Raw genomic sequence first — 18,814 nt, 5'->3', positions numbered from 1 at the left:
AGAAACTTAGAGAAATATATGTAGAAATCTATCGCGTATGTCGCGTAAGTCGGCCAACTTAGTTCTTTTCTTCTCCATTAGATAGCAAGCTGATCCTGATTCCGGTAGTAGCATGGCAAGAACTGGGTTACGGCGAGTCAGAAACGGGGCGGCCATCAAGTAGGGGGGAGGGACATTAGGGGTTATTACTTACGTTCATCACAATCAGCATCGGAATGTCAAACACATCGCGCTTGATGGTCCATGAATATGTGCAGTCCATCTTTCCGTCTTTCTCGATCTTGGAAATGCCATGTTCGCCATCGATTCGCGTGACCCTACTGCTGAGTATGCTACTGCGCGGGTCTTTGCGAGTCATTTCATCTGGAGCATTGATACTCTCGGTCGTCTCCTGAGTGCGGTATTTCAAAACGCGGCATTTGCGTGTAACGTGGCCACGGCTGTCGCCAAAAGCTAGCTGCGCGAAGTCTTCATAGAACTGAATGACGCTGTCCTCGTCCATCAACTCTGCGATGAAGACAGGCTGCGGCTTGCCATCGGTATTCTTCTGAGGCTCGGGCTGCATGGCTTGAAGTTGAGGAGTATTCTCGCCCTTGGCAGAACCTGGAGCTGGCGATCCTCCAGTGTTGACATTCAGATTAGGTTTCTTACCAAGCACCACTTCCTTGGTCCAGCCAGTAAGGGCGATGAACTCCTTGTTCACAGCGGCGACCTCGCCAGTTCGGCGACAGACAATTGTCGGCGCCGGGCAGTGGCCCATGAAGTCCTCGTATTCGAATAATGTCCTTTGCAGGCACTTTTCCATGAAGATCAAATCCTGTCGGTTTAAGTGCCGTGTGCATGCAATGAACGACGGTCGGATGCTTGCCAACGACTTCGCTATGCGCAAAGTCTTGTTTGGGGAGAAGCGCCGCTTCACGAATGCGATCAGATTATGAAACCCTGTTAAATACGGGTAGGGCTCTTTTACTGTCTCGTAGATGGCCGAGGGGTCGCGCTGTCTCTTCCCCAGTATGGACTGGGTGCCAAACTTGGCCACGCTGGAAGAGGATTTGGTCTTCGGCGGCCTGGACGAGTGTTGCGCGTTGCTAAGCGTATAGCTGGCAGTTGTAGGAGACTCAAACCCGAAGTTTGTTGTTGGTTGAGGACTCGCTGTGTTATCTGTTCCTGGACTTGCAAGACTTGTCGGGGTTGGGCCAGCTGCAGCAATAGCATACGCGTGTGGTAACCCATGTTGCAGGTTGCCCTGATTGTATATGCCGTTGCTATTTTGGTCCGAGTTCAGAAAGTTGTCCACCATGTTGTTGTCGTACAATTGGTTGAAGTAGTTGATCCCATTGCCGTACAGGTGGTTGCCCCCGCCATAGTTTATGTCATTTCCCGAGGGCCCCGATACAGACGAGTCACGAGGCGGCGTCTCTGCGTTGCCCGAGGCCATTTGTCCCAGGATGCCAAACTCCATGGCGCTATAGTTACTACCAAAGTTCAAGCCTTCCAGGTCGAAGTTGAATAGAGCAGGGTTGCTTGGGTCGAACAAAGCTTGCGAAAAGCTGGTCATCTCGCTCGTTGGAGTAGGAACTTGAATGCCGCCCATTTGCGTCGGTCGCGTACTGCTTTGCTGGAACGACGACGAGACAGGCGATTGCTGGTTGCTGAATGTCATGGTATCTTGCAGTGACGAGACCGGGTGTTGGCCGCCAGCGAAGATAGGGTAGGTCTGGGATGTGGTGGTCGGAGAGAAGTAGGATGAAGAATCCGGCGTCGAGGTCGAGCCATGCCTGCCATTGGAAGACTTGCTCACGACGCTGGGGTTGTATGTAGGGCCGAGGACGGGCCTTAAAGCTTCTGGAGGGGCGTCGTGTAGGTATTTGGCCTTTTTACGAACGCCATCCTGGCATGCGTCTGCGAGGCCGCGCTTGATGCATCGTTGGCAGGGACGTTCATCTCCTGCATGGTGTCAGTAAGGACGAACTAGCTTCAAGTGAGGGGCTGCAACGGCGAAATTCGTCGGAGGCATCTCAATGCGATGGGATTGAGCACGCCAGAATGGAGCACGATTTTAATCGACACCGAGTCATACGACCATCATACGAGTGCTATAAAATGGGGATCTACTTACCACAAGTCAGATGTGCTCGTTGGCAAGCATAACAAGCACGCCTGGCCTTCTTCCGGCGAGGGCGATGAGGATCTTTGGGGTCGTATTTCTTCTTGACCTCCCCGGATCCTTCGGTGCCCGGTTCAGGAGACGTGGTCTGCTCGGCCATTGTGTCGTTTTCGTCTTTCAACCTGTGGTCAAGGTCGTCGTACTCGTTCTCAGACATGGCATCTGAGACTTCTGCCCCGTTCGTCTCAACGTCGCCCGGCATCGTGTCTTAGTTTTATATATAACCGGATCCAGCCTCAAGAGCGCTTTGCGATCAGCACTGCAGCGCAGACCCAGCTCGAACACGCGTGGCGCAACCACACCTCTTGGATGAGAGAAGCTTGCGAGCTGCTGCAGGCGTGTCACCGTCAGGTTCAGGGATCGAGTTTCGAACTACAAGCCGCTCGTACTTGGCGTGTTCACTGGAGATCCCAATCAAGGCCACAGCGGCGCCCCGAGATGCCCTGGTCAATGTTGCCCCCAGCTCCTGTACGTATCCCCCACCGCCTCTGGATGCGCCTTTCGCAAACGCAGGCTGGGCTCTAGTGGACAGGGTGCGTGGGCCAGTGAGCAAAGGCTCCTTGGACGTATGCAAGCCAATAAGGTTGGCGCACAGCGGGTTGCTTGTATCTTGTGTACCGGGAGGCAGGTATCCAGCGGCGCAAAATAGAAACAGAGCTACAACAGAGGCAGAAGGCAGGAGCTCTGGCGTACTAACTCCTGTACGGTCCCGCGGTACCACGGCCCTCCTGAGCCTTGTTGACCTCGAGATCAAGCGCGGCCGGTCGCGATAACCTGCGTGTTCCAGAGTATTGCACAACCACTACGCAGCAACGACGCACTCTCTCGTATTCATAGCCAGACAGATGTATATCGCCAATGGGTTTCCTACCCGCGCATAAGGTGGCGTTCTGTGTGCGACCTGTGTCTGGGCCCCTACTGGACGGTGGGCTGGCTGTGGGAGGAGGAAAGGGACGGCTCTATCCGCTCAGCCCTTGGTAGGTGCAGGTTGATGGTGTACACAGTACAATATATTGATTATGATTATCGATGGCAGTCCTTTCCAGCTCTTTCCCGTCCGTTCAAGGGGTCACGCGTCGACGGATAAGGCACTGGGGGTCTGACTGGGGTGGTAGGCGGGATGGTCGATGCTTCTGCAGCTACCCGCGACTTCTAGACCTGTTCGCATCGGGGGTCTGTAAACGCAGTAATGGGCGAGGGGGCTTTCGCTGGTGGTGGGGGGGGAGCTGCTCGAATCAAGGCAATCGTTGTTCGCTTTCGCAGAGTTCTCGTCGCGCGCGGATGGTCTGTGTCGCAATCACGTCTGCATGGCCAAATGCGTCTTCCTTTGGAGGCGATGCGGGTTGGGGATGAGAGTAGATAGATAGTAGTATACGGCAGACAAGTAATCGCAGCGACGGCGAGTTGGAAGGGATCTGCACTTTGGTGTAACTACGGTCGAAGGGAGTCGTTTTTTCCCCCAGGTTGATTACCTAGGTTAGGTAGGTGGTGGGAGTAGCAGCAACAGTAAGTAACCTTCGGTCAGTGTACAGTAGTAGTAGTGAGAGTACGGAGTGGTGAGTAGTTCAGACGAGATCAATAGACCAAGCCCCCAAAAAAACCCAAGACCAGCCCAGCCAGGTCCAAGTGACAAGGTTAGGAAAAATAAAGTGAAGACGTGATTGGCCGCGCAAGAATGGATTTTCATGACTGCACCTTGGACCTGCCCCATCCGCCAATTGCAGAGGGCGGGCATGAGTAAAAAAAGTAACTGTCTTGTTCTTGCTCATGTACTTGTATTCTTCTCGCTGCCCCTCAGTCCTTGCTGCTCAGGATCTGCGAGGATGGCAAACGACCGCTCCGGTTGCCTGGCCCATTTGAGATCGCTCTGCCCTCTTGCCCTTTGGAAGGAATCCTACGGCTGTCTACACGTTGATCCCACTGACGTAGGGTGATCGCAGGCCCATTGTTGGGTCCCAAAGTAGAGCGTCTCGTGGGTGTGTGTCCTGTCCCCCAGTGCCCAGGCTGCCCAGGGCATTTGGGCTGGTCGGTGGAACCCGAACTGGCAGGACTGGCCACCGACCGGCTGTGGAGGTGCGGGGTCTGGCTTTTCTTCTCTTCCCATCTTGCAGAGGACAAGGACGCTCAGTGCTCAGCCAGCCAGTTGCGCAATCAATGTCCAAGGTCGCTGATCGTCAGCTAGGTTGTTCTAGCCTTTAGCTTCGCATTGCAGAGATGGATGGCATATGGCACGTTCGGTACAAAGCCGACTTTGACCCAGTTCTCCACGACTTCGACCAGCCTTCTTTTTCGAGCCAAGAAGAAGAGTAGAATACCCGCCCGCTGGCATTAACAACTCATCCACGGTGAAGAAATTATATCGCGAAACGGACCCTAGCTTGCTCCGGTTATCTAATCAATACCTAATACTTTCCAGCTCGTGTAATGCCTTTTGCTTATTAGGTAAGTGTGAGGTGTACAACCGACTGGAGGTTGCGACGTCTTCTATCACAAGCCTCGGCGTATTCCTGGCTGATTTCTCATCTTTGGCAACGACACCACCTGCCTCGAAAGCTTACCCGAGGCTCTGGGCAGGTCTCACTCGACCCCAACATCTGACTTGACCTCATCGATGGCGGCAACGGCTCCGACAACAAATAAAAATCACCGTCCCCCATCAATAACGGGAGACTTATTAACCACGATGTCAATACCGCCATGTTTGCTTGCTACATTGCCCAGAAGAAGCCATCAGTACTCCGGCCACGTGGTAGGTAACGGTAACGGCTTTTTCTCCCCCTCGGCCCCAGAGTGCGAGGACGACGCCCATGCTTGCCATAACAAGACTACCTAAACACATGCGGCCAAGTCGTATTAACCACCCACCGCCGCCCATTCTGCAGTTCGATTCTTTCATGTTTTGAGTGAACATAATCTACGTACCCTTTGCGTCAACCTCCATAGACCTGGGATGCAGACATGTTACTCAAGTCGCCGACCACTTCAGGCTTTCAGTCATGTCTGCAATGGAGATCGCCGCAGATGCATGTCTCGCCTTCCCAGGCTTGCCTGTCCCTCCCTACCCAGGCACTTGCATGGCTGTTTGGCAGATCTACTTGAGGTCATCTATCACTGGTATCGTGTACCAAACTATCTATCTCGCCAGGCCACCCACTCAGCTGCAGTTTTCGGCGCCACTCGTATGCTGCCACAGTTCTATGCAGAAAAGACCCCAGGCGGCCATTGCCTGCTCGCTGTGAAGGGAGCCTCATCGACCGATAATTTATGACCGGTCACAGACGCTTTCTAACGACAGACCCAAATACCGATACTCAGGCTGAGCTGAAAGTCGATTCCACGGACTTGACGGAACCAATGAAACACATGGCAAGGTGTCTTCCTCGAGGAACTTGATGCACCAAGCTCAGTGATGGCCACGATTAGTTGTGCAACGATGGCTCTATACGAGACATGGCGTCGGTCTTAGTGCTGGCATGCCAACGTTTCCCCATCTGGGGAATTCTGGCCCTTATTCTCGCATGCACTCTTCATCCAGGAACAGTACCTTGGCGTGGCCACACCCGGCTGAGGGCTTCTGTGGTACTACCGGGAAGCTTTTGATCCGGCTACGCAAGCTCTAACAACGGTCAATCCCGCAGTACTTTCGCTATGACTGACTGGCGGTGATGCACGACATACATCGACAACATCACTTGGAAGCGCATATTCCCTCAATGTACCACCTATGATGTCAACATTTCGGATGGAAATCACCAAGTCGGATTGGTCGATCGCTTGATTGTAGCTTAGCAAGCCGTGACTAAAACCCAGTGCTGTATTCACGACTGGCTACCTGAAGACCATGTACACCTTACCGCCGATTTCCGTTCTAGTTGATACAGATCGCCCAGGCTGTCACCACATAGTAGAGAAGGAGAGCTATTTGTGATCATTCTGAGGATGTGGATACCCCCAACGGGTACCGTAGCATTCAAGAGCTGTGCATGTTGCAGAATGCCATTGCATTTGTGGCACTTAGAAGGGCCTCCTACAAAAACTTGATCCTATTCCACGAATCCTGGCCAGGAATTGCGACTCTGCTAAGCAACGACGCTGGTTACACTTTCCCCTTTACTCGCGCATCACTCCGACAGCTGAAAGGCTGACAGTTCCAGCGTATTGTGATGCCCTTCAGCTCGTATCTTATAACAGCTATCTTGAGATATCGACGCGGGCTAATAGTCTCTCAGCCAATCTCCTTTTGCGAGACTATGCTCTCCATCTTTGATGTACTGATATTCTGTGCCAGGACCTTCTTTCCACACCGGACGCATTCTTAACTGCAGGTATGCACTGCAAGTTGCTATTATTCGCCTAGACCACGGTCAGGTGGTCTTCTATTGTCCCACGCAGACACGCATGCCTATGCCGGGATCTACTTATCTTCCACCTTCTCTGTATGGATGTATGGAAACCAGCAATAGGACGCCGGAGGCTGGGGATACCGTTTCGTAGGGTGGGGGTCCCTCACGGCAAACACCAAACTGCTGAGCGCTCCGGGAGTGCGCCTCTCTTGTGTGTGCGTTTCTGCCTGTGTGCCATTCCCCGGGGACGGTTCGACGTCGAACGCCAACCGTGGCTTGCATCTGCAGGCAAGTCTCCAGGCGGTTCTAGATGATTACCTACCTTCCCACCCTCCCAATGGAATGGTGGCATTGCAGATCGCATCGATCATGCTGGAACCCATATCCGAAAGCCGATGGGTCGTATTATGCAAACGGCCAGATCAGGCTCTACGTGTCATGGGGTTCGACAACAGCTCAGATGGGAGGCAAGAAGATATGCTCCCTCCCTTCACCGAGTAGGCAGCTAGCCCGATGGTTCCAATTAGGTTGCCAATTCATTCGAGACAGAGATCGCCCTTGCAGTAGCAATATTAGATGCAAGATATGTGAATCTGACCGGGGCGAGCCGAGATCGTGAGGGCTACAACGGTAGGGACATAGCTGTTGACAACCGAGATGTTGGCCGTGTTGTGAGGATGATCGTCAACAGGATCCAGGTGCGACCTCCCATCTGAAAGGACACCCCCGCGACTAAAAGGAGGGCATGTAGGCGTTGCAGGCCACACGATGATGCTTGACAATAGCATCTAAGTGGAATTGCCTCAGTCCAGGAAGACGAATATTGGTCCCGGTTCGCGAAACTCACATAGATGCGGTCCAATGGAGGAGCCTTACCACTCTCACTGTCATGCATCCAAGACGCTACGAGCCTACCGAAGATCATGAAGCGACCTCTGTTGTTGTGATATCAGAGGCACGCCTTAAGCCTGGGTTTCTGATTGCCACATCAAGACCCGCTAAATTACGTGCCTCGTTATCACCAACGAGTTGCCCGCGGCAAACTCAGACCGAAATGCAAGGGCCCTTGTCGTGATCGAGCCCTGTAAAGGAAGGTGCTGACCGGGTAGGCGCACCGCAGCCCGGACTCTAGAGAAGGTGGGATTTTATATGATTTCAGAGACAAGTGATTGGAAGAGACATTGGCAAGTTAAGGTAGGCAGGCTACTTGGCTAGTAGCGCCTCTTTTGTGTTTTCCCCTTATTATTGCATTTTGATTCGTGACTGTCGTGTGTATATGCTACCTACATGAATGGATTCATTTGTCTAAAATATGGCTACTCATCAAAAAGGACAACCATGAACTCCATCTGACCCCCTATGTACATTATGCAATAGCCACCCTCTATCGTCTATGGCTTCGCTCCGACGGATCCTCAAATTGACCTCCCACACAGGTCTGTTTCCTACCACTCTCTCAGATCCAGCCTACCCTTCTCCTAGTACGTCTCGGCGAGCCCTGAGAAATCGGGCACGTCGCTATCGCACTTGAACTCCTTATCGTAGGCCTTGGCAGGCAGGATGCCCGCCGCGAGGCCCTTCTTGTAGCTCCAGAGGGGCGCGTCCTCGGTGTCCCAGGTCCAGTACCACCAGCCGAGTCCCTTCTCGAATGAGACCATCTGGGCCTCGGCAAACATCTTGAGGAACTTCTTGTAGGCGGCCGAGTAGCGCGACGGGTCGGCGTTGGCCTGATCGCAAGAACAGCTCTTGTCCATGGTCGGGCACCGGGGCGTGAGGGCGTCGAGAGTCGCGTTGCCCGAGTCGTACGTCCCCGTCCACCGGTTTCCCCAGCCCACGTTGGTCAGGTGCTTGGCGCAGTCCGTATCGGCCTGGGACCACTCGGCGAACATGGTGGGCCCAAATCCGGTCGCGCGGTTCATCGACTGCTGAGTCTGCTCGGTCCAGCCGTCGCAGGCGTATTGCACCTTCTTTTGGTGCGTGTAGACGATCTGGTCATTGTTGAAAATCACATACTGGTGCACGTCGAGCACGAGGCCCTCGAGCCCCTGCAGCTTGCCTTGCCAGTTGCCCAGGCCCATAAAGCCATCGCCGAATACGATCTGGTTCTTGAACCCGTTGCCGCGTACCACGCGGTACGCGTCGCTTGTCCAGGACACGACGGCGTCAGCGGGCAGGTTGACCATGCGCGGTTCGTTGGCGAGGCCGTAGAAAGCTACAATGTTCTTGTACCGGTCCTGGGCGAAGAACTTACTGAGCTGGTCATGCACGTCGAGACTGCGCTGCCTGTTGAGGGTGCCGTCGGTGCCGTTGAGCCAACGTATGTCGCCCAGGCGCCCGCTGTGGTTCCAGCCGTTCTGCGAACCCGGCAAGGCGTGCAGGTCCAGCTTGATCCGAAGCCCGTGCTTGCGGCACCACTCGATAGCACGCAGAAGGTACCGCCAGCTTGTCCGGAACACGTAGGGGTCGTTGTCGTACGTCACCACGGCCCAGTAGCTGTAGGGGATGCGGACGTGGTCGAGCCCGGCGTCGACGATGTCTTTAATGGTTTGCTCCGTCACGAAGTTTGCGTAGTGCTTCTCGAGCGTCGAAGCTGCAGTTTTAGGACCCAGGTGCGAGCAGAGAGACCCCTCGTCGACAATATTCAAGCGCGAGTCGTAGTTGAACAGGGATGGTGTGATGAAAGGCTCGAGACTGAGCCAGCCGCCAAGGTTAACGCCGCGCGCCGGCTTCTTCGTATAGTCACCCCAGGGCTTCTCGAGCGCAGGCACCTTGTCGTTAGCCGAAGCGGAATCGTCCCATTCCGTAAAGAGGCCCATTACCGGCAAGCCACCAACGGTCTCGTTGGTGTATGTCAAGTTAAAGTCCGAAGTGTCAGCCCAGGTGAATGGATCCAGATATGTACCGCGGGCAGCCGGCGGGATGCTGTCCTTGGGCACATCATTGAGGTTCGACTTCTTCTTGTCGTCGGTTCCAGCGTTCTTCTTGCTGACCACGACCGCCACCACGATGATGATAATAAGCACAACAAGAGCAACACCGGCCACGATCCCTGCATCGCTGTTAGTAACGGTCATGATGTCCAACAAGAGCAATTGTACCTACACTTCTTCTTCTTCCTGTTAGTTGGAGGACGAGGTTTAAGAAAGCCCTCCTTTTCATTCAAAATGCTGTCGTAGCTGTCGTAGCTGCCGTGCTTGCTCCCTGCCCCGCCACGAATGTTTGGCACAGCACGACCTTCCTCGACAATGGCGCCACTGACGACTCTGCTCTTCTTGCGGCGGTCCCGGCTCATGTGTCGCTGGTCGTATAACGGTTGCTCATCGATTTCAGAGTTCACATCCCGTTGAGCGCGCCTTGGTTTTCTCGGGGGTCGTATCTGTTGTGGTCGGTCTCGTCATCCGTGTATGCCTCCCTACGCTTCCTGTGTTTCCTGGGTGCCTCGTAGTCTATCTCATGGTCTGTGGCAACCTCGTAGCGTCTTCTCTCCTTCCTTCGTGAGCTCTCCCCCTCTCGTCGTCGGTGTGAGCTTCTCTGCGCCGCCTAGCCCTCCGGGCCTCGCGGTCCTCGTCACCATGTTCATGTCTTCTCCGGCGTTCCCTCTTCGGAGAGTCGGCCTCTTCCTCGACCACGATATACTCTTCTTCTTGGGCTGGCTTGGGCCTCCGCTTTTTCCTCCTCTTGTTAGGATCTCTAGGCGCCTCCGAAGGAGCGGGGTTCTGGGCGTTGTAATCGTTCAATTGCGCTAGAGCGTCGAGAGAAAGGCCCTTGTTGGCCCTGGGACCGGCGCTTTCCGAGCCGGACTCGGGTCTTCGCGAGCTGTGTTCCCTCGTCTTCTTCCTCCGATGGCCGCCAGACCGCCTCTCATCGTGTGCGCCGGGCTCACGATGGCGGCTTGTGCTACCTTCGCGTGGCGCCATGGGTGGGCGTCACAGAGTTGGAATGTCGTCAAAACACAAGACAAAATTCCAAACAGCAATTTACTGATTATGCGTGATGTCTCACAAGATAAGAAAGCGGCCTGAGTTGGTGTGTAGGCTTTTTACGGAAATAATCATCCGCTGCTGCTGGGGAATGGATTGATTATGCGCGTGCGTGCAGGGAGCGGGAAGGACAACTTGGATATTTCCTTGGCACAGCCCGCGAAAGAGCTGCAGGTCGGCGTTGGCACAGCAACGACGACGCCTATGACGAACATTTCCACTCCAGCTATTGGATGCGGCGTGTTTGGTAGCACTCGGCGGTAAACTGGACAGGCAAACCGGGTCTAAACCGGGCATCCCGGTGCAATCGCGACAACGAATTGGCTGAATCCAGGCCAAGCTAAATCAGTTGAGATGGGATTCTATTTCCATCGCCGATTTTGTTCGATTGAGAGAGGACGAAGAGAAGACGGAAGCGAAGATCTGGCTGGCTGATCATCAATTGACTTGCCGATCAGCCTAGCTTATCGACGCATGGCCTAGGGCGTAGCTAAGCTGACATGGGTCAAGCTTAAGCCGTAAATCGTGGGGTATTGGGGGGTCTTGGGGGTGGAAGATGTACCTGACCAACAACCGGCGCATACCGACACCGAGGGTAGCCGAGTGACATGGCAGTTGACCCCAGATTCTCCAACATGCGGTCGCCCTCGGCTGCTCCCTTTCGACGACGGGCCATGTTAGCCTCCGCAGTCTGTCGTCAATTGAGTCTTTTCACCGCAAGGGACATGCTTCGTTGACGAGATAAACGCCCAAGTACTCGGACAGGATGAAGCCAAGCAGAGCTCTTGGTCTTCTGACCAAGACCTCGGTAACGAAGATTGCCGGGCGCAATGTCGCCTCGTCGACTCCAGCCGCAATCAGCGCGCAGAAACAGCAGCAGAATCGCCGCCGTCAATACTCAACCCATCCGCCCAACGCCCGTCTCAACCTCCCTCCCGACTACTCCACCACCCCCTCTCCTCGCCCACAGCTCGCAGGCGGCCCTCGCGAGCCCGGAGCTGGCCCCCGAGGTGCGCAATGGCACGACAAAGCGGATGAATTTATTCCAGGCCGTCAACGACGCTCTGGCCACGGCGCTGACCGAGGACGAGAACGTGCTGGTCTTTGGCGAGGACGTGGCATTTGGCGGCGTGTTCCGCTGTACCATGAAGCTGGCCGAGTCCTTTGGCGGGGACCGCGTCTTCAACACGCCGCTGACTGAGCAGGGCATCATGGGCTTTGCCATCGGCGCCGCCGCCGAGGGCATGCGCCCCGTTGCCGAGATCCAGTTCGCCGACTACGTCTATCCGGCCTTCGACCAGATGGTCAACGAGGCCGCCAAGTATCGGTACCGTGACGGCGCCTGCGGCCGCAGTGTCGGCGGCTTGACGGTGCGCATGCCCTGTGGGGGCGTGGGGCACGGCGCCATGTACCATAGCCAGAGCCCCGAGAGTTTGTTTACACACATCCCGGGCCTTCGCGTCGTCATGCCGCGCAGCCCTCTACAGGCCAAGGGCTTGCTGCTGGCCGCCATCCACAGCAACGATCCGGTCGTCTTCATGGAGCCCAAGATCCTGTACCGCGCGGCGGTGGAGCAGGTTCCCACTGGGGCCTACGAGCTGCCGCTGTCCAAGGCTGAAGTCCTCAAGGAGGGCAGCGATGTCACCATCATATCCTACGGCCAGCCCCTGTATACGTGCAGTGCGGCGATAGAGAAGGCCGAGGAGGATCTGGGAGTATCCATAGAGCTTATCGATCTTAGGACACTGTACCCCTGGGATAAGGAGACGGTCTTTACTAGTGTCAAGAAGACGGGCAGGTGCATGGTCGTCCACGAAGCCATGGTCAATGCTGGCATTGGAGCTGAAGTCGCCGCGACGATCCAGGAGAACCCCGAGACTTTCAACCGTCTCGAGGCTCCGGTTCAAAGAGTAGCTGGGTGGAGCATACACACGCCGTTACTGTTTGAGAAGTTCAACATCCCGGATGTTTCAAGTAAGTAACCCCCTTTGACGCCTGGGTACTTAAGTTACTAATTAAAGCAACAGGAGTGTATGAGAGCATCAAGAAGATCTTAGATTACTAGAGATAGAAACTTTACTACCCATATCCGTTCAGCCTCTCGAGGTGCCTGTGAGTATGTGAATACACTGCATGGCTTGCTCCCCGACAGATGGGGAAAACGACACCGCTTGGTTCCAGCGTGGTCACCTCTCTGGGACTAGTCGGGCGACTCTCGAACCCGATAGAACAGTGCCATATCGACCTGAGCTGTTTCGATTGTTATAAAACAGCAGTATGCTTGACTCGCATCGCACCCTTCCACTCATGCGTGGGGTGGAAAGCTGACCAGCGATTGGGCTCCATCGCCTCCCAGCATCAATGAGTCACCCTATCATAGATTACGAACTTTGGTTAATACAAAATTTACACCATGAAGATAACGCTAACACATGTAGCCCAAACCAGACACCGTCTCTCCCCTCAGTCCCACCTGGGTATGTCACAGAATCAATAATCACTACCAGCATGGCAATGGCCATCTAGCTTTCATTTGAGACAGCTCGTTCTCGTTTGACGAATTGTCTCTTCACAACTTGCAGCAGGCGATTGCTTCAGTTACGTCTCCCATGACCTGCTTCGAGGTTAGGTCCTTGTTCGATGGCACATCAATGGCCGGGTTTCGGGTGAAGAAGTCGGCCGGTGTAAGGTGAAGCTGCATGATTTCAACAGGCCTGTATGTAGAGACTTGTTAGTTACTCGATCGCCCATTCATTCGGTTCATTGGAGCACGGATTGGGGAGGGAAAAAGAAGAAGCAGGACTCACATGACAGGCCAGTCCTCAACGCGCGGGTTGTGCGTCAAACCAAATACGCTCCACAGCACCAGGTCCTGGTCGAGCACGTCGTCGTTGCGCGCAGCGGCGTCTGCTACGCCGCCCACCTCGAGTGAACTTTGCAAGGTGTATTTGCCGCCCGCATACAGTTCGTGGTCTTTGTATTTCGTCACCCACAGGTGGTGACGCGCGAACAGGGCCCGCCGAGACTGCGTGCAGTTGGGATCCGCCAGCAGCAGCTGAGTGGGCGGCGGCGTCAGCTTGTAGCCCACGGGTCGCCCGCTGATAGGGTTGGTCTTGCTGTGGTTCTGGATCTTGAAAATGCGGTTGTTATGGGGTGCGGCACTGTTTCCAATCGGGTCAGTACTTCAATGGCTAGCTAATCCCTTAGAAGATGGTCGATCAGGGAGGTGTTCCGGGGTATACTAACTCAAGTCCGGCAGATGTCGCTATTTCGGTTTTACGGATCTCGTAAAAGTTGCCGTTGGGGTTGGTCCTCTTATCCAACCGCACCGGCAGGCTCTCCTCCTGGACGACCGTGTTTTTGTGGCCGTCGATGGCCGGGTCGATGCGGACGCAGAATACGTGCTGATGGTTCTGGGCGAGGACGCCCGGGCTGACCACATTGCCGTAGTCGCTCGTCTTGCCCTCGTCGATGTGCACGACAGACACAATCCCTGTGGCGCGGCTCTCGACGGTGATGCCGGCGGCCTGGTCGAAGATGAAATTGAACGCGTACTCGTAGTTGGCCAGCGTGATGATGAACTGCACCACCAGCTCACGTCGCCGCGTCACTACGGCCCGCCCCGTCCGCCAGTTGGTGTGCTTCCAGCCGATGCCGTTGTCCTGCTCGTGCAGGCAGATGACGTTCTTGGTCTCGGTGGCGGTGCCGTCTGAGCCCACTAGTACGCCGTCGAAGTACTATGTGCAGGTAATAGCATTAGCGAATAGCCACGGAGAAAACGACAAAGACCCGAGAAAAAGCCGCTTAAATACCTTGATGACACCTAAGCAGTCACAGCCGAGAGCCAGATTGTTGACGCAGTGGCCGAGGCCACCATCACCGAAGTCGAATGCTTGCTTGCGGTGGAACGGGGGTCTTGCGTCCGCGTAGGGGACAGTCTGTGTGTTGGCAAGTCTCTGTTAGCCGCCAACGGACATGTGCATTGAGAAGGGGCTAGGGTTATCTCTCCCACCATGTCGCTCATACTCAACCGGTAAAGGATGCTGCGCCCGTCGTATCGGATATCGTGAAGGACAGCGCCCTCCCTCGAGTTGAATGTGGCACGCATACTCCACTTTTGCCACTGGATGAGGTTGCCGTCGGTGACGGAGAAGCTGGGGCCATCGGGTTGCACGACTCCCAGCGGCTTGAGGTCTTGCCGCGTGCCCTCAGGCAGCAGCTCGGGCACGTACTCGCTCGCAGCGTTGTGGTCCAGGAGACGTGCCGCGTGAGTCTTGCCCGTTAAGGGGTCGCCTTTCCCGCCCGTCGCCAATTCCTCGATCCGGATGATTTCTTTCGTGTGGGCGTCCATGACAGGGATAAGGGGCAGCGGGTAGGCGTAGAAGTTGGAGTCGGCGTTGCCGCTGCGCGTGTCCCTGGCGAAGATGAGGGCCTGGAACAGACGTTTCCGCCCATCGGCGGCGTCGGGCGCGCCGTAGGGCCAGGGCTCGACAACGACCTCGAAGCCCTCGGGCAGCGCGAGCTCCTGGATCTTGGCCTGGAAAAGGGGCGAGTCTTGTACCACCTGCACCAGCGTCTCAAACTCGTGGATGGCCAGACTGCCGTGGTGCGTGTCGGCGCTCACCACCTCGTGGCCCACACGCTTCCTTTCCCGCAGATCGACGATGCTCTCATGGTACTCGGGGAATTTGCTCCCGCCAATGACGTCGTATGTGACCAGGGCCAGACGCTCTGGCCGTAGGGTCTCCGCTGTGACCTTCCCCGCATGCTCCAGGTCCAGGAAAGCTGTCACTTGTGACTTGGGGGGTTCGTGTAACAATATCTGGCGGAACTGAATGACGACGTCTGAATAGCCGTCCTTGACGATATCCCTGGCGAGGTTCGTCTCGCCAAGGCTGAGTGCAGATAGGGGATGGGGCGCCATGGTGACTGGTTGGGGATACACTCAACGGTGGTCTGAAATGAAGGGGAGAAAGATGGATGTGTCGGAAATCCTCTCAGTCTCTTGGCTCATATCACAGGCAGAGGGCAGCCTTCAAATACCCCGACTTCTCGAGATCTCCTCATGCCCATTACTTCATTTCTTGACAGGAAAGTGGTAATGCTTCCGCGATAGAGCTATAAAAGTCTATAAGGGCCAAAATGCCCCCTAAACCCTTTCCGGGCAATACGCAGCAAGCCCTGCATGGCCTTCCATGACATATGCACGGTTTCCTTATCCGTGCAAGAGCTGCATATGGTTGTGCCGTAGCGATGGGCCCGGTTCCGCTTTGGCTGTTGGGTCTTGCTGCCAAGCCGAATGGTCGGAGATGTCATCCCTTATCAGCACGAACTCCAGCGGCCAGGGGTTGTCTGTGCCGGCTCCACAAAAGCCGGGGTACGGGGTTCTCGGGACTTTCATGTCAAAGATAAGCCCGCCTACCGCGCATGCACGAGCTTGTACAGGCGAAGTCGCCCCTATGTAACGGTGCTTATCTTTGTTACAGGGATGGGGGAGTGTGTTTTACTGGCCTAAATCCGGTGGTTGCGCTGTCTTGCCAGCTCCAGCTCCAGGAAGCAACCGTCGTGACGGCCATGATACCCTACATACACAGATCCAGGCTGATAAGCGAGTCGGAGCCTGGTATGCGTGCAGATGCAGGTTGGAAATCTGTCTGCAATCTAGATATAGGCCGCGTAGCCGTGTAGTGGTTGGTGTGACGGTTCCTGTTAGGAGTCTCGGCAGTTTCAATCAATTGGTCCGACTGAGTCGGCTGACTTGGCTTATAAGACACGCTCCGACCGACTACCGACTTCCTCCCTTCCAGGAAATCACCACAACCCGTTGTACAAGGCCTTTCTTGTTAACAGATCCCATCATGTATTCCAACGAAAAAGGCCATGTCTTGAAGAGGGATGTCGAAAATGCCACAACAGAGGCGCCTCCCAGCATTCTAAGGGGCTCTCTCGGCCCCTCCAACGGCGATGAGGCCCGCTTGGCACAAGCAGGATATTCCCAAGAACTAGACCGTACATTTTCTCTACCATCCCTCATAGCTTTGTCGCTCTGTTTGATGGCGACTTACGAAGCGTTAAGCGGTAAGGAACAGTTTTCGTGGTCAACCCCCTCGCCCCCCCTCCTCCCCCTTTTCAGTTTGTCTCGGGCGGGCTGCCTACTCAACTTCATCATAGAGTTGTCCATGTTGTTTCTGGAGACACTGTTTTACTTATTTCAAGAGATGGATACTAACGCTATAAGTAGGTGTTGTAGCCGCGGCCCTAATCAGCGGCGGTGCACCTTGCCTTTTTTATAATTAGTAAGTGACCTACCTACCACCCCATTCTTAACGAGCATATCGCCCCATCAGACTCTAAACGTGATCTTTTGTATCCAGTATTTTGTCCTTTGTCTGTGCGATAGCCATCGCATCTTCACTGGGAGAAATTGCGTCCATATACCCGACAGCCGTAAGTCTGCCCCTTTGAACGCCGACCCTTCCATGAGTATACATATCACCATCGGAAAAGTGATTTTGCTAACTCGTCGATTTCCTTTGTCAAAGGGTGGCCAGTACTACTGGGTCGCCGCCCTAGCCCCTAGTTCAAGCCGAAGAGTCGCATCATATTCCACGGGATGGATTTCACTCGGAGCCCAGATCATCTTCACTACATCGGCCTGCTTTGCCGCCGGGCTACAGCTCCAGGCCTTAGTCATCATGAACAACCCGAGTTACGTCCCGGAGCGATGGCACGCCATGCTGCTGGTTTGGGCGGTCCTGGCCTACTCAGCGGCCATCAACATCTGGGGACCCAAGCTCCTCCCGCACCTTAATCTGGCCTCGGGCGTCGTCCACATTGCAGGGTTTGTCGCCATTGTCGTGATACTTGGCGTCATGTCGACCAAGACATCGGCCAATTTTGTCTTTGTCGAGGTCACAAACAGCAGCGGCTGGGAAAGCGATGGGGTGGCGTGGCTAGTCGGGTTGATCAGTGCAATCTACCCCTTCCTTGGGTACGTTGTTTTGAGTCTCGTTTCCTTCTTGCTCTCTACTTGTGCACATGAAGAATCAACTGCTAACATTCACACTATCAAGTTATGACGCTGCATGCCATCTGTCCGAAGAGATCCCCAACGCGGCTCGAAACGTACCTCTGGCCATGGTGGGCAGCGTGGTAGTGAACGGCATCATGGGACTGATCTACTGCATCGTCTTTCTCTTCTCCATCACCAACCTCGAGTCGCTCCTGTCGACCTCCACCGGGTTTCCCTACATGCAGCTTTTCCACGACGTCACCCGTTCCTCCATTGGCGCGACCTTCATGTCACTCGTGATTGCCGTCCTCGCCATGGTGGCCAACATGTCTGGCGTCACGTCGACCTCGCGGACCATGTGGGCCTTCTCGCGCGACAAGGCCATCCCCTTTGATCACTACTTCAGCGCTGTCAGCGACGCGCAACACGTCCCCGTCCGCTGCATCCTCGTCATCACGGGCTTCCAGATGGTCCTGGGCTTCATCTACTTGGGAAACACGACGGCCTTCAACGCCATCCTGTCCATGTCCATCATCTCCATGTACATCTCGTACATGCTACCCATCGCCTACATGCTGTTCGGCGGGCGCGAGCGACTGGACTCGCACATGCTGGGACCCTTCAAGCTGGGCCGCGGCCTTGGCAGGGTCCTCAACGTCGTCAGTCTCGTGTGGATGACAGTGGCGATTGTGTTTTCCACATTTCCCACAGCCATGCCCGTCACCCCGCAAAATATGAACTATTCGATCGTTGTGCTGGCGGGGTGGCTCCTTTTCGGCATCGTGTACTACGCCGCATACGGGCATGCCAAGTACGACGTCCCGATGGTATCGCTGATGTGTAGGTCAAGGCCAGATTCGTCCGAGAGATAGAGAGGCTGGAGGCGGCCAATCAGACAACAAGACGTGTGGTTGTCTACTGCGATACACGAGTCATGACTTATATGTTATCATCGGATCAGGGGGGGGACAGGCCTATCTTGGACTAAGCTAAGGTTGCGGCAGCGAAAATAAAGTTTACGGGGGATCCCCAGCCGCATCAAAGTGGGCATGCGTAATTATAGGACGGGAGAAAGGGGGTGTTCTACTAGCAAAAGAAGACCTAACAAAGCGCTATATCCGTAATTCCGGAAGTTCAGATAAGAGACTGCATGTCCCCTTGATTGCGATTTGGCGGCCGTGATAGAAAGACGCCGTCTGCACACCCACCAGAAACCCCGGCTTATTCCGACAGTGCGAGTCCATGCCCATGCCCGGGAGGACAGCCAATTCCCCAGGTCGCGATAATCCAAAGGACCCCTCCCCCGTTTCTC

General features: G+C 55.1%; 6 protein-coding genes across 6 annotated transcripts; 2 read left to right on the top strand and 4 right to left on the bottom strand.

The window, feature by feature from the left end:
• Positions 1 to 77: 77 nt before the first annotated feature.
• Positions 78 to 2,369, bottom strand: PG998_014021 (transcription factor; the record flags this gene model as incomplete). The annotated part of the gene is made up of 3 exons (XM_066880837.1): positions 78 to 122; positions 194 to 1,947; positions 2,120 to 2,369. The coding sequence occupies 3 exons, from the start codon at positions 2,367 to 2,369 to the stop codon at positions 78 to 80; spliced, it is 2,049 nt and encodes a 682-aa protein (XP_066724976.1).
• Positions 2,370 to 2,420: 51 nt separating this feature from the next.
• PG998_014020 (uncharacterized protein) lies at positions 2,421 to 4,271 on the bottom strand (the record flags this gene model as incomplete). The annotated part of the gene is made up of 3 exons (XM_066880836.1): positions 2,421 to 2,824; positions 2,865 to 2,941; positions 4,093 to 4,271. 3 exons carry the CDS (start codon positions 4,269 to 4,271, stop codon positions 2,421 to 2,423), a joined length of 660 nt encoding a protein of 219 aa, XP_066724975.1.
• Positions 4,272 to 7,988: 3,717 nt separating this feature from the next.
• On the bottom strand, positions 7,989 to 10,427 carry PG998_014019 (beta-glucosidase 6; the record flags this gene model as incomplete). Its single annotated transcript, XM_066880835.1, has 3 exons — positions 7,989 to 9,559; positions 9,613 to 9,863; positions 9,979 to 10,427. 3 exons carry the CDS (start codon positions 10,425 to 10,427, stop codon positions 7,989 to 7,991), a joined length of 2,271 nt encoding a protein of 756 aa, XP_066724974.1.
• Positions 10,428 to 11,320: 893 nt separating this feature from the next.
• Positions 11,321 to 12,555, top strand: PG998_014018 (uncharacterized protein; the record flags this gene model as incomplete). The annotated part of the gene is made up of 2 exons (XM_066880834.1): positions 11,321 to 12,464; positions 12,518 to 12,555. 2 exons carry the CDS (start codon positions 11,321 to 11,323, stop codon positions 12,553 to 12,555), a joined length of 1,182 nt encoding a protein of 393 aa, XP_066724973.1.
• A 504-nt stretch (positions 12,556 to 13,059) lies between these two features.
• Positions 13,060 to 15,414, bottom strand: PG998_014017 (copper amine oxidase 1; the record flags this gene model as incomplete). Its single annotated transcript, XM_066880833.1, has 5 exons — positions 13,060 to 13,204; positions 13,298 to 13,651; positions 13,737 to 14,227; positions 14,303 to 14,428; positions 14,503 to 15,414. The coding sequence occupies 5 exons, from the start codon at positions 15,412 to 15,414 to the stop codon at positions 13,060 to 13,062; spliced, it is 2,028 nt and encodes a 675-aa protein (XP_066724972.1).
• A 934-nt stretch (positions 15,415 to 16,348) lies between these two features.
• Positions 16,349 to 18,374, top strand: PG998_014016 (uncharacterized protein; the record flags this gene model as incomplete). The annotated part of the gene is made up of 5 exons (XM_066880832.1): positions 16,349 to 16,568; positions 16,732 to 16,786; positions 16,865 to 16,937; positions 17,033 to 17,481; positions 17,564 to 18,374. The coding sequence occupies 5 exons, from the start codon at positions 16,349 to 16,351 to the stop codon at positions 18,372 to 18,374; spliced, it is 1,608 nt and encodes a 535-aa protein (XP_066724971.1).
• Between the last annotated feature and the right edge of the window lie 440 nt (positions 18,375 to 18,814).

This window comes from Apiospora kogelbergensis, assembly GCF_038363985.1.
Source record: "Apiospora kogelbergensis strain CBS 113332 chromosome Unknown utg000009l_segment0_segment0, whole genome shotgun sequence".
Lineage (NCBI taxonomy): Eukaryota > Fungi > Ascomycota > Sordariomycetes > Amphisphaeriales > Apiosporaceae > Apiospora > Apiospora kogelbergensis.
The sequence above is the reverse complement of the archived record's forward strand: the minus strand, read 5'-3'. Positions and strand labels throughout refer to the sequence as shown.